This window comes from Phacochoerus africanus, chromosome 11, assembly GCF_016906955.1.
Source record: "Phacochoerus africanus isolate WHEZ1 chromosome 11, ROS_Pafr_v1, whole genome shotgun sequence".
Taxonomy (NCBI): Eukaryota; Metazoa; Chordata; class Mammalia; order Artiodactyla; family Suidae; genus Phacochoerus; species Phacochoerus africanus.
The window spans coordinates 77,262,707-77,276,160 of NC_062554.1; the positions used below are offsets into that span (position 1 = coordinate 77,262,707).

At 39.1% G+C, this 13,454-nt stretch overlaps 1 protein-coding gene across 1 annotated transcript in view; it reads left to right on the forward strand.

Moving 5' to 3' along the window:
• The window catches only part of UMAD1 (UBAP1-MVB12-associated (UMA) domain containing 1), a 222,918-nt gene that overhangs the window by 23,168 nt on the left and 186,296 nt on the right, over positions 1 to 13,454 (forward strand). The window contains exon 2 of the mRNA XM_047754189.1: positions 325 to 424. Within this exon, the coding sequence (XP_047610145.1) occupies positions 343 to 424 (82 nt within the window). The 5' untranslated portion in view covers positions 325 to 342. The remainder of the gene's footprint in view (positions 1 to 324; positions 425 to 13,454) is intronic.

A 13,454-nucleotide genomic window follows, 5' to 3' on the forward strand; every position in this document is an offset into this window, starting at 1 on the left:
TATGGTTACTGAGATCCTTCCAGTTTCTGGTGTTATCTGTTGATTTTAGTTTTACTTGTAGTGATTTCTTGGGCTGTTTCTTGCAGGTTCCAAAACTGAGAGAGGTTGCATGGTTCAAGGCACACAGATTTCAAACTGCAAGTCCCTGCTCCTTAATTTCTGGCTTTGTCTTCTGAAACCTAGAGAGGGTTCGAGTTTTTAAGTTTGATAATAGAATTCCTAGCAGTAACTGTTGTGATATCTTTATATTTGGCTTCTTACTATGAAGGGTAAGAGTTTTGCAGTTCCATCTGAATTTGACAGTAGATAGTGTTTCTATTTCAGGTAACAGCAGAAGCAGCAATGTTTCACTTCTTCAGAAAGCCTCCGGAATCTAAAAAGCCCTCAGTACCAGAGATGGAAGCAGATGGATTTGTCCTTTTAGGTGAGTCTTTTTAAGAAACAGTATCGTAATTACATGAATTATTTACCCTTTGAAAGATTACTTGCAAGTTACATGATTGATTTTTAAATTATTTCCTACTAATTCCCAAATTAGTTTGTGTATGTGAAATCTATAAAAATATGTCATCAGTCACTTGACATATTGTCATTAAATTAGACTCTTCCTATATATTGGTTTGGATGTGTCTTTCAAATTCAGCTTATAAAATCATCCCATTTTTTTCTATCCAGTAAGTCAGGCAACCTTTTTAATTAAGAAAAACTGTAAGTCTTGAAGAATTCTTGATAAATTCAAGTTCTGTTTTATAAGTAGCACCAAGCCTTGATTCTTCAGTTAGCATCTGAAATTAAATTAGGCATCCAATAAATAGGTGCTGAATGAAGTATACATTTTTGATTTATACATTGTGTTAGTTTCAGGTGTACAGCATAGTGATTCAATATTTTTAGATTATACTCCATTAAATGTTTTTTAAATGTTTTTATTTTTTTATTGTTATTTCCCCAATACATTTTTTTTTCTACTGTATAGCATGGTGATCCACTTACATATACATGTATACATTGCTCTTTTGTCCCATTATCATGCTCCGTCGTAAGTAACTAGACATAGTTCTCAGAGCTACACAGCAGGATCTCATTGCTAATCTATTCCAAAAGCAATAGTCTGCATCCATTAACCCCAAGCTCCCAATCCATCCCACTCTTTCCCCCTCCCGTAGGCAACCAAAGTCTGTTCTCCAAGTCCATGATTTTCTTTTCTGTGGAAAGGTTCATTTGTGCTGTACATTAGGTTCCAGATATAAGTGATAACATATGGTATTTGTCTTTCTAGATTATACTCCATTAAGTGTTATTACAAGATAATGGCTATAATTCCCTATGCTGTACAGTATATCCTGTATCTATTTTATATACAGGAATTTGTATCTCTTAATTCCATACCCCTAATTTGCCTCTCCCCTCTTCCATCTCCCATTTGGTAACCCCAAGTTTGTTTTATATAACTGTGTCTCTTTTTGTTTTGCATATACATTCATTTGTATTATTTTTAGATTTCACGTATAAGTGTTATCATATGGTGTTTATCTTTCTCTGTCTGACTTACTGCACTAAGCATAATACTCTTCAGGTCCATCCATGTTGCTGCAAATAGCGAATTTGATTCTTTTTTATGGCTAAATATTTATGGACTCCATATTCTATTGGGAGTGCGTGTGTGTGTAGACACATCCCACATCTTCCACTTGTCTGTTGATGGGCACTTGGGATATTTCCATGTCTTGGTTATTGTAAAGAGTGCTGCTATGAACTTTGGGGTGCTTGTATCTTTTCAAATTAGTGTTTTCACTTTTTCCAGATATATACCCAGGAGTGGAATTGTTAGATCATACAGTAGTCAATTTTTAGTTTTTTGAGGTACCTCCCTACTGTTTCCATAGTGGCTGCACCAATTTGCATTTCCTCCAACAGTGTTGAAGTATACTTTTAAATCTACATATATCAAATAGTGTCTCCTAAATGTTAAGATGAGTTTATGTTCTATTAGAAAATTAATACGTACTAGTTATGAAGATTTTAGGGGCTTTAAAAATATTTCTTTCAACCAAATACTATGCTTTTCCCAAGGGGAATTCTGAAAAATAACATTTCCTTCAAGTCATTGTGTCTTTCCCCAAGGAAGAGATTTTCAGTCCTTGGATAGTTCTTCCCAGAAGTTCTCTCCTTCCAGGTTGGTGAGGAGGAGCAAAGACCCAGTGTCCCCTTGTGACATGCATCCTGTTCTGGTCTGGATTTCCTCCCACCAAATTCAGCTTCTCTGAGAGGGTTTGCATGAACTTAGAGTGTTTGTTCCTGGCAATGTTTCTCAGGTGTCTCCCCTTCCAAACTCTTCTGTCTTTATCTTGGCCCAGTCAGCCCAGGGTCCGCTGGCCTTGGCAAATGCTCTGTATGGCTTGAGAGGTGGAGGATGACTCCTTGGATTTACAGGTAATCCTGAATCTTCAGTTTAGGCTCTGCCAGAGCCAAGTCCAGGCCAAGCCTCTGATTCCACACGTTCAGTCGTATAGACGTATAGGTGGGTCTCTGCCTCTTCAGCCCTTCTCTGTAGGAGCTGGTTTCCCCTGAAGAAGGGACACAACCTTTTACCCCCAAAACCCTCTTCCATTTCTTGGCCTTAGCCTCTGGAAGGCCAGAAGAGAGCTTTTCTCATGACTAATACTTACCGTAGAATATCCCACCTTTTCCATAGTCAAGTTGTGGCAGGCTGTGTATTTCTCTGAATCTGCTTCCCATGGCAATAGCCAGGGTGGTCAGATACTTTCTCTCTGACCACATCCACTCATCTGAGGCAAAGGAGTGGAGCGTAGTCTGACCAGGGCTTGTGGTTTTTCTGGGGAGCCTCCTGTCTGGGATAAAGCGGGATGCCATGGACACAGCTGCTTCTCTGGCCCTTCTTTCAGTGTCAGGAATTTGTGCCCTGGCTTCCAAGTTAGAACTGGCTCTGTCAAACCTAACTTCTGTTTCTGAAGCTGTGAGTCAGTGTTGCTTCCCTTTAGTTAGCCCCACTAAAACCTTGAGAGATGCCTCTGGTCTCCTGTGAAACTTCTGCCTCTTTGGGAGTTTTATAGTAAATTCAGAAATTTGCTTCAGCAAAGCCTGATTTTCCCAACTCTGTTCTTTATTCCTCATTTTGGAATAACTCTGTGTTCCTAAGACATACGCAGATAACTTTGCTCTTTTCTCTTAATTCATGATTAGAAATGAACATTATTCTCTTTGCTATCAAATAACCATGTAAAAGATGTGACTGTGAGAGCACTTAGAGCTTCTACACCTGGACCTCAAGAAGGCTTGATATGTCCTTCTTCACTTCTCTGGCTCTGTGGCCTGTTACTCTGTAGCATTGCAGAGGCAAGTTTTAACCACAAGGGAAAAAGCCCCTGGGGTTGCTCTTTCTAAAATCTCCTCCAGCGCCTGGTAGCTTGAAGAGGTTTCACTGCCTGTCTTAGAAACTAGCCCAGCAGAGGCCCCACTTCCAGGGTCTTCTGCCTCAGGGGGTGAAGCTTCTATTGTGGAATTTTCTTCTTCTAGGAAAGACTAGCTTAAGACGCGGTCTTTTCATGAGCCTCTGAAGACAAACTTCCAAATTTGCTAATCCATGAGGGGATTTCCAGCAGTTAATTCTGCTAAAACGCCTTCATGTACCAGCTGCTCCATCGGATATATCTAAGCTCTAATGGTGCATTTTCTCAAAAGCTAACCTGCTTTATTTGGAGGGGGTTTTCCAGGGCCATATTGGACTGAGCAGGATCAGTGTTGACCCATGCACCTTGCATCTTGAGGTTGGGCAATCATGGTGAAGCATCACTTCCATCCTGGTCCTAGGATTGCCATTTAATTTCACGTGCGGCTGCTATTACACCCTCATTCAAATGATCCAAGCAAGAGAAGACCCCGAGATGTTGGCTGAGGCCTCTTGGTCCTTCAGCTTCCATGTCTGCTGATGCTTATCTCTGTTTAGTGTCTTTTTTCCCCAGGTGCAAAGCTCCACATTCCTCCACCATTTTCCCATGAAAAATCCTTGTGTATGTACTATTCTGTGAGCTTAGTTACTCTCCTGAAGTTTTTTTGTTTTGTTTTTTGCTTTTTAGGGTTACACCTGTGGCATATGGAAGTTTCTTGGGCTAGGGGTCAAGTTGGAGCTGGGGCCGCCAGCCTACGCCACAGCCGTGACAATACCAGATCCTTAACCCATTGAGCAAGGCCAGGGATCGAACCCACATCCTCGTGGATACTAGTCGGATTTGTAACCTGCTGAAACATAATAGGAACTCCTACTCTCCTGAAGTTTTGATGCTGTCAGTCAGCATCACATCTCAACTCTCATTTTCCTCTGTCTTCTTTCTTTTCATCAGCTTCACCATGTCTCTTCGTTCTCAGGAGCACCTCAGAGGCCCCCAGTGAAGTGCAGATAGAATGCTGAACTGAGCCAGACCCCATGGGTTTGTACCCTGCTTCACAACTTACTGGAGTTTCCATTACAGGGGAAGTGAAACTTTACCTCTCCCTCTTATGGTTTCTGCCTGCACCCAAGAATTAAATAAACATAAGACAGATTAACAGAAGAAAAGCATACAGATTTTTATATGTACATTAGAGCCTCAAAGCAAAAGGAAGACCCAAAGACATGGCAGAACCTAGGTGCTTATATACCAGGTTGAACAAAGAAGCAGTTGTGGAAGAGTAACTGAAATATGTGGACAGAGTATAGGATGATGAGGGTTACTTTGACAGTGTCTAATTGTGGTGAGTTCTCTTGCCCTGACTCCCCATCTCTGGTAGTAAGAATGTTTCTTTCCTCCTGCCGTTTTCCTTATGGGCTTTTTCAGCTCCTGCTTTCAGGAAGAAAAGGGAAGGTCAGAGTGCCCTTTTTGCACCTGATGTTTTTCAAGACCCTTTAGCACCAAAATAGTCCTTAGGCCAAAGTGGTATATTTTGGGTTGGTATGTCTGTCACCTTTCACCATTTTGGACAGGTTACATAACCTCCTAGTTATCATTTAGCTTATCTAGAAAACAAGCATAAGTACCAACCCAATAGGGTTATTGGGGGATTAAATGAATTAGTCTATGTAATATGCTTAGGTCAGTTGTGTGAATGAAGTAGTTTTGTTACATCTCCATCTATAGGGGAGACTTCAAAGTTCCTTCCACTTACATATAGCAGCTCTGGAGTTAGGAGTGCTAACTTCAGAGTCTGTCCTTTTAACCACTAAGCTATTCACTACACTCCTCCCCACCCTGTTTTTTAAAATATCATGTGTCATAAATTTTAAGATGTTAGTGACATTTAAAAAATTTTAAATTATGTTTAGAAGGCAAAAAGCTGAGGTTTTTTTTTTGTTTGTTTGTTTTTAATAAAAGAAAGAGGGCTGGTTGTATTATTATTCCTAAAGTTTGGTTTGAACTTTGCCCCAAACTTTGCACTATTTAATATTTCAAATATTTTAAAACACTGTAGAAAACTATAATCTCCTTAATGAAGTTGAGGTCAGAAGATGGTATACATTCAGCCCTCTGTATCCATAGATTCTGTATCTGTGTGTTCAGCCAGCTGCAGATTGAAAATATTTAAAGAAATAAAATCCAGAATGTTCCACAAAAAGCAAAACTTGGATTTGCCATGTGCCCAGCAACTATTTAATGTAGCATTTACATTGTATTAGATATAAGTAATCTAGAGATGATTTACAATATATGCTAAGATATGCATAGGTTGTATGCAAACACTGCTCCATTTTATATAAGATACTAGAGAATTCACAGATTTAGGTATGGGGGATGGTCCTGGAACCAATCCTCTGTGCAAACCTAGGGGCTATTGTAGATTGTTTAGTTAGTAAAAAAATCCTTCAACAGTTAAGTCCTTCACTGAATTGACTGATAAAAGTCAGTATAGATAATTAGGAATATAGTTAGTTATCTTTAAAAATAAGATAATAACCTCCTTTTTAAAAAACTAACTTGTTCTGCTAAGTTACTCTTTTTATCATATGGTTCTGTACTGACATATGTAATAGCTACTTCAATCTCAGAGCATTTTGGAAAATATCAGGTAGCTCAAATGGTAGATAGGAAGTGCTTTCACTAGCATGACTCCATACTTTCACACTGTGTGTTTTGGTTATCATGTATCCATATAACTTTCTTTGTCTTTAAGTGCAATAGATACATTGCAGGAAAATGAATGCACATGAGTGGTTTTGTGTGTTTATTAACTTCTAAATGATACAACTAACTAAAGACCTAGAAAGATTATATTTATAGCAATAATATCTCATCAATATGGATTCTATAGAATTTGTTAGATTATCATCTTATTTGACCTTTATTTTGTGTTTCTAAAAAGGTCAGAGCAAATTATACTGTTAAAGGTATAAATTATCTACTTTTTTTCCCTCTTGAGAATACCTTTTCCCCTAGGCAAGCCTTCCTGCTTAACATAAATAGGTTTCAGGTCACAGTTATTAGATGGCATTGCTGAGTTGCTGACACCCCATGGCTTGAAATTCAGGGTCCAGGCAGAGCCTAAGCACTTTTATTAATAACAGAAATAATAATTTAAGTTGCTGAGTTGCTCGTATACTCTTAGCTCACTTTCGGATGGAAAGCTTTTTCCCTGTAAAGGTTTCCAAGCTTTTAGCCTTTGTAAAATGTTGAGTGTGCTAAATAATCACAAGAAAAAAAAGTCTAGTTGAAAAACATCCTTTCCCATGTAACCAGTTCCTATTCACAGTAGAAGGTAATAGCTATCTGTTCATTCAGTAATGAAGTTGAAGTAATCCTCTAGGGTGCTCATTTTACACAAAAACAAATTGCAGTTTTCATTTGCATCACTGGGTGGCGATTTTTCTTAGTCTTATACTACTGTTTAAAACCCCAGCAAGCGTGGTACTATTTGTAATTACCAGGGTTTTCTTCTGTTATGACATGTTTAATTGCACTTTTAAGATGTTATTTTTAAATTGATTACAAATTTCCTACCATTGTATGCAACCTCATAGTTATCTTAAATTAGGAAAAAGGGTAATCTGTTGCCTAGATATTGGCATATAATTCCTTCTAAAACTAAGACAAAGGCATGAATTAGCTTATTATGTTATAATAAATAAATAAATAAATAAATAAATAAATAAATAAAGGCAACAAAAAAACCCATAGAAAATAAAATAAAAAGGAATGCTTTGGAGTGCTGTTGGGTTCACTAATGTTGGTGACTATATACTCAGTATAACTTTGCAGCAGGCAGAATGAAACTAGGCAAACACTATTACAGAGATTAAAGGAATTGGGTTACAGTATAACTGAAATTCATCATGTTTTTCAGAATATGCAGGTGTTTCTTAAAGTAGGGCATAAGAACTTCTAGTTTCCATTAAGCTAATTATTTTGTAAAAGTGATTGAATTTAGAATCAGGTTATTCACAGCAGCTTGGGTTTCATCTTTTAAGCACTGATATTGCAATAAGAATTTTACTCTCACCTTCTGTTTTCCAGTTTAAATGATAAATCTGATTTGGGGAAGTAGTGAGTTATTTTTAAGATTGTCTACTGAATTCCTCATCATTGTAATCATTCAAATCATGTTTAAACACTAAAGTTAAACTATCACATTTTTAAATGAAACTTTTTAGGTAATCTCTTCATCTGTACTTTTCCCTCTGTTTAAAAGTAGAAATCTAGGTTGTATAATAAAACTTTACATTCCAAGGAATGAGGGACAGTAAGTCACTTTGATTCTGTCTAGGACTGAAGCCTTTAATTAAAACAACAGTGACAAAAACTAAACGGATTTTCACCATGTGCTTCCTATTTTTACTCCCTGTTCTTACAACAGAAGTATAGCAAATCTTCTTTAAAAAATAGAATGTTTATGGATTAAAAAAGCATCGAACCCTATTAATATCTCTTTACCCATGTATTGTGATATTCAGAAAAACTCAAATTGCAGGGAATTTACTTGGCAGTCTGTGTTTTTGTTCTTGACCTTTCAATTCTAAAGGAAGTGTGTGCCAGGATTTTTCAACTAACTTTATCATGCAGTTGTTTATTTTCCCGTTAAGAAATGTGGAATCCTGTGTCTAACAGAATTAATAGAATTTTTATGTTTGTTGGTTCTTAATTCTGGTTCACCTATTAATCTCGAGGCACTCAGAGGTGAAACCATTCAGGCCAGGCTGTCCCATGTCGGGTATTCCCCCCTGCCTTGTCTCCTCAAATGTGCAGGGTGAGATGGAGCTTCATGGGGCCGGAGAGAGTTGTCTGCTGGGCAGAGAAGCAGAGCCTAGCCCTCTGTTGCACATAATTAGTTGTGAGAAAGTTGCCGGTTCTTTCTGGGATTTAGTAGTCTCGTCAAACTCAAATGTAAACTGGGAATCTGTCTCCTAACTCAGTGAATTTAATCCTCTTGCGAATTAGGGGGCACTTCGAAAATCTACTGGTGCTGGGCCCTCATCCCTACGTTTTAATTAGATGGGCCTGGGGTTTGGCCCAGACACTAGTATTTTTTCAGAGTCCCCCAGAGAGTTCTTCTATGCCTGCAGGTCAGAGAACCACTAGCAGTTCACTCTCTGTAATTTAGTAATTGTACACCATCAAATAACCTGTTAAGATACTTTGCAAAAGACCTCATAAAAATACAAAGTTACAATTTCTCTTCCACTGCAATTGAGTCATAAACAGACAAAAAGCAAATAAAACCACAGAATTTCTGGGTTAAACATACTTCCTTTCAACATTAAGCAGGTAAAGAACAGAAAGCTTCAAAATTCTAAGAAAGGAAATCTGGTTTTTAAAGTAATGTTTTGGGGACCTTAAACTTTTTTATTTTGTCTTTTGTCTTTTTAGGGCCGTACCCGTGGCATATGGAGGTTCCTAGGCTAGGGGTCAAATCAGAGTTGTAGCCACCGGCCTATGCCACAGCCACAGCAATACCAGATCCAAGCTGTGGCTGCTACCTATGCCATAGCTCACAGCAACACTGGATCTTTAACCCACTAAGTGAGGCCAGGGGTCAAACCTGCATCCTTATGGATGCTAGTCATATTCGTTTCCACTGAGCAACGATGGGAACTCCTAAACATTTTTTTAATCAGGGAAGCAGTTGGAAAGCATTTTGTTAATTATATAAATATGAATTCCAAGTGGCCTGTCATTCTTTTTGTCCTTAGCCCTAGGGCATCCAGAGTGACTGCAGGTAAAGGTATTTGATAGGTTAACACCTGTAAACTCTTCTGAGCAACTCTGAGGTACTTTTTCTTTGAACTATCAGGCAGTCAGAGTTGAAGCACAGCTCTTTGAGGGTAATTGACTAGTTTACTTGCTACTGTTTCCTGAAGGGCACTTCTTCAGTACAATATCAGCCAGGGGAAAACAATGTTAAGTATGCATGCCATATTCCATAAAGGAGTTTCCTCTAGTATTTCCTCAGAGGCTTTCAGAATGTTTTATCTTCCACATGTGAGACTATTTAACTGAAAAATTGCGATGAATAGCTTTTATATTTTAAAGTTTATTCTTATTTCCTTCTGTTGAGGAAATAAATGGTGACAATGAGACTCTTAAGTAGAACACACAGTGTAAGCCTTGTAATTTGTACTAATAATTCAGATAGGGTTGGAAGAACTGAATATTGCTTTCCTAGTAATCTTAATAATACTGCAGAATTCTTTTATATTTAAGTTATTATCTTATTTGGAATCTGTTTTTTCCACTGAATGCAACCAAAGCATATTATGAGGGTAAGCATTCTTTCTGGGGTCACCCATTATTCTTTACAAATGTGGCTTTCTGAAAAATGGGTCTTCCTTTATTGTATCATGATAGAATTATGGTATTACATCAGAATAGCGTTCTGTAATAAACTAAGCTAGCGGGAAACATCTTCAATTAGGGTGATATAGTTTTTTCTTGTTGTAGTAACCATTGACTGAACATTCTTGAGCACTTTTTCTGTCTCCAGCATTCTGTTCCTTATTCAAAATGCTGCAGAGTTTTGGACCTGACCCATCCCTAGCAAAACAGAATCTTTGGACCTATAGCCTGAGAATCAGTGTTTTAAAAAGGCGATACAGGAGATCCTGTCGTGGCTCAGTGGTTAACGAATCCGACTAGGAACCATGAGGTTGTGGGTTTGATCCCTGGCCTCGCTCAGTGGGTTAAGGATCTGGTGTTGCTGTGAGCTGTGATGTAGGCTGCAGATGCTGCTCGGATCCCACGTTGCTGTGGCTGTGATGTAGGTTGCAGATGCTGCTCAGATCCCACGTTGCTGTGGCTGTGGTGTAGGCTGGCAGCTGCAGCTCCGATTAGATCCCTAGCCTGGGAACCTCCATTAGCCACAGGTGCGGCCCTAGAAAAGACAAAAAAAAAAAAAAAGAGGCGATATCAGTGATTGTTCTTCATGCTGATATTTGAGAACCATTGGAATAATTCTTTTATAAGATGTGGTAGGGGAGCAAAACCTTTTCAGGCAGTGAGAGAGACTGTATAAAGTATACAGATTCAGAAGAATCTGGGATATAGTTGGTGCCAGTAAAGTTCTCCTGGAGGAATGGTATAGAAGGGCCACTGATAAGAAACGAGTCTGGAAAGGTGGTTTGCAATGGGTGCAATGGGCCTTGCGGGTCATTCTTTTTCTTTTGCTTTTTAGGGCCCTACCCACAGCATATGGAAGTTCCCAGGCTAGGGGTTGATTCATAGCTGCAGCTGCTGGCCTACAGCAGAGCTAGAGCAATGTGGGATCTGAGCTGCGTCTGCAGCCTAACCACAGCTGATGGTAATGCCAGATCCTTAATCCGTTGATCAGGGTCAGGGATCGAACCAGCATCCTCATGGTTACTAGTCGGGTTTGATACTGCTGAGCCACAACAGGAGCTCTGGTGTGTCATTCTGAGACCTTACCTTACCCTGTTGGCAGTAATGAACTATCAGCTACCTGACCATTTTAAAACAGTGCAGTAGCATTTTGGTTTTTATTTTCTTGGAATTTTATTAACAATTTTGAAAATTGAGGGAATTTGATACTTTCATCTAATGGAGAATTATTTTTTAATGAAAAAAGTGATTGCAGCATCATCTCTTGAATGTATCCCTAGAAAAGCATGCAGATCTACTCATACTAGATTGACGGGAAATGACAGAAACAGCAAGCGAGTGAACTCTATGCTGCAAGTCATTCTGTCAGACAACTTAAGGTTCACCTTTTCCACTTCTTTCAGGTTTGGCATGATATAGGGGCAGAAACTGCTAGTCATCTTTCTATATCTGTTTCTCTTTTTTTCTTAGTTAATAGCATGTTTATTTTTATCATGCCATGTGGCCATTTTGAAGTTAAATGGGGAATTTTGATGAGGTTTCTGGCCACTGTGATAGAAGAAATGTTATATGGCAGGCTTTAGGAAAAAAACAAAAACAAACAAAAAAACCTTCAGAACACCACTGCTGTGTACCTGCCCTCCCTTGCGTCTGTCCCATCTCTCCCCTGCCCCTAAGGTTGCTCACCGTGGAATGTGGCTGTGATGCTTTGGCAGAGGACTAGCAGCCATCTTGGACCATGAGGACAGAGTGCATTGTGAAGAAAGTGGAAAAATAAGCTGGGAAGGGCCTGGGACTTTGATGACTATGGAGTTGCCACAACAGCCCTCTAATGATTTCCTTTCTCTACCTTTGTGTGAGACATGAATAAACTTTTGTTCTCTACAAGCTACTATTTTATTTTATCGTGTGTAGATGAACCAAGCCCTAAGCAATGTAGGTATTGAACTGGGAACCATAATATTTGGATTTTAAACTCCATCATTTTCTTGCTGTGTGATCAGCAAAGCTACGTACCATTTCAGCCTCATTTTCCTTACATATAAAAAGTTAATAGCATTCTGGCTTTCTCATTACATTGTTAGGGAAGATGAATAACAGGGAGCTTTAAACATACTTCTTCGTTGACAAAAAGGAGGACAAAGAAGTTTTAATCCACTTGCTAATTTTGATCAATTCAGGGAGATACTTGGGAGAATGATTCTGAGCCAGCCTCTAGGCTCAGCTGGAGGGAACGTTGTGCTGGTTAATGATGTGTGTTGTAGAGGAGGGAATGGTGAGCGCCCTAGGGATGCACATAGAAGCCTTTCCTCCACTGAGACTGGAAGGCCACTGCATGCTCGTGCAATGAGTCCACCCAAAAGTCCATTCGTATCCACTAAAAGCTGAAACGTTTAAAGTGTGCATTGCTAGTGGATCGTTATTAAAGAATTGAGAATTGCTACTACTCTCTCCTTATCTGTTAAGTTAAAAATGGATTCATTCCCTACAATTGGTATTTCTATCAAAACGGCATATGAAAGTATATTGTATGTGTGTGTGTGTGATATTTTTTAATAATTATTAGTGTTCTGTGCCCAAAGCCTTACATTATAGTAGTAATGACTTAAAGGAGTCATTGTTCTGAGATTTTTCACTATTCTTTTTTTTTTTTTTTTTTTTTTTTTTGCTATTTCTTGGGCCGCTCCCGCGGCATATGGAGGTTCCCAGGCTAGGGGTCGAATCGGAGCTGTAGCTGCCAGCCTACGCCAGAGCCACAGCAACGTGGGATCCGAGCCGCGTCTGCAACCTACACCACAGCTCACGGCAACGCCGGATCGTTAACCCACTGAGCGAGGGCAGGGACCGAACCCGAAACCTCATGGTTCCTAGTCGGATTCGTTAACCACTGCGCCACCACGGGAACTCCAGATTTTTCACTATTCTAAGTCAAATAGCTCAGCTCTAAACTTATGGGATGACCTATTTTTATTTCTGTCATCTATTATTTCCTGATGCACAAGCCAAAAATAGGCTTCGCAGAACCAAAGGAAAACTGTAACCCCCTAAATTAGTTTGTTGATGGATTGCTTAAAGGAAATTGATAACTGTGATAACAGGTGATTGTCCCTGTTACTGTCACTGTGTTAGGGGTTCTTTGCCAAGGTAAGTGTAGGAGCCTGAGTGGAGTGATCCTAAAATTCTAGGCAAAATTTTGTATTTGTGTTTTTAGGTGAGAACTTTCTTTGCATTTCATCAGATTCTCAAAGAACTGTGACCCTAAACAGGTTAAATAACCATTTTTTCTAGTCGTGACTATGCATACCAAGACTATGCATAGTCGTGACTATGAGCACTTGGGCTATAGTATCTTAGTATTAGTATTATAGATCTTAGTATGTTAATGTCAGAGGTCCCGTAGTCATTGTCAGAGGTGCTTACATCCCACTGGCCACCTTTACTAGTTTGGCTTCAGAAAAAAGAATGACTTTTGAGCAGCTAAATAAACATTAGGGAATGATCACTACTTGGTAGAATCCAGAGCAGAGAGGAGAGATGTCCCTAAGGAGGTTACAGTTGTCATCACAAGGCAGACAAAAATAAAAGTTAAGGATCATTACAAAACAATAACATTGAACACTGAAGGTGAGTGATAGA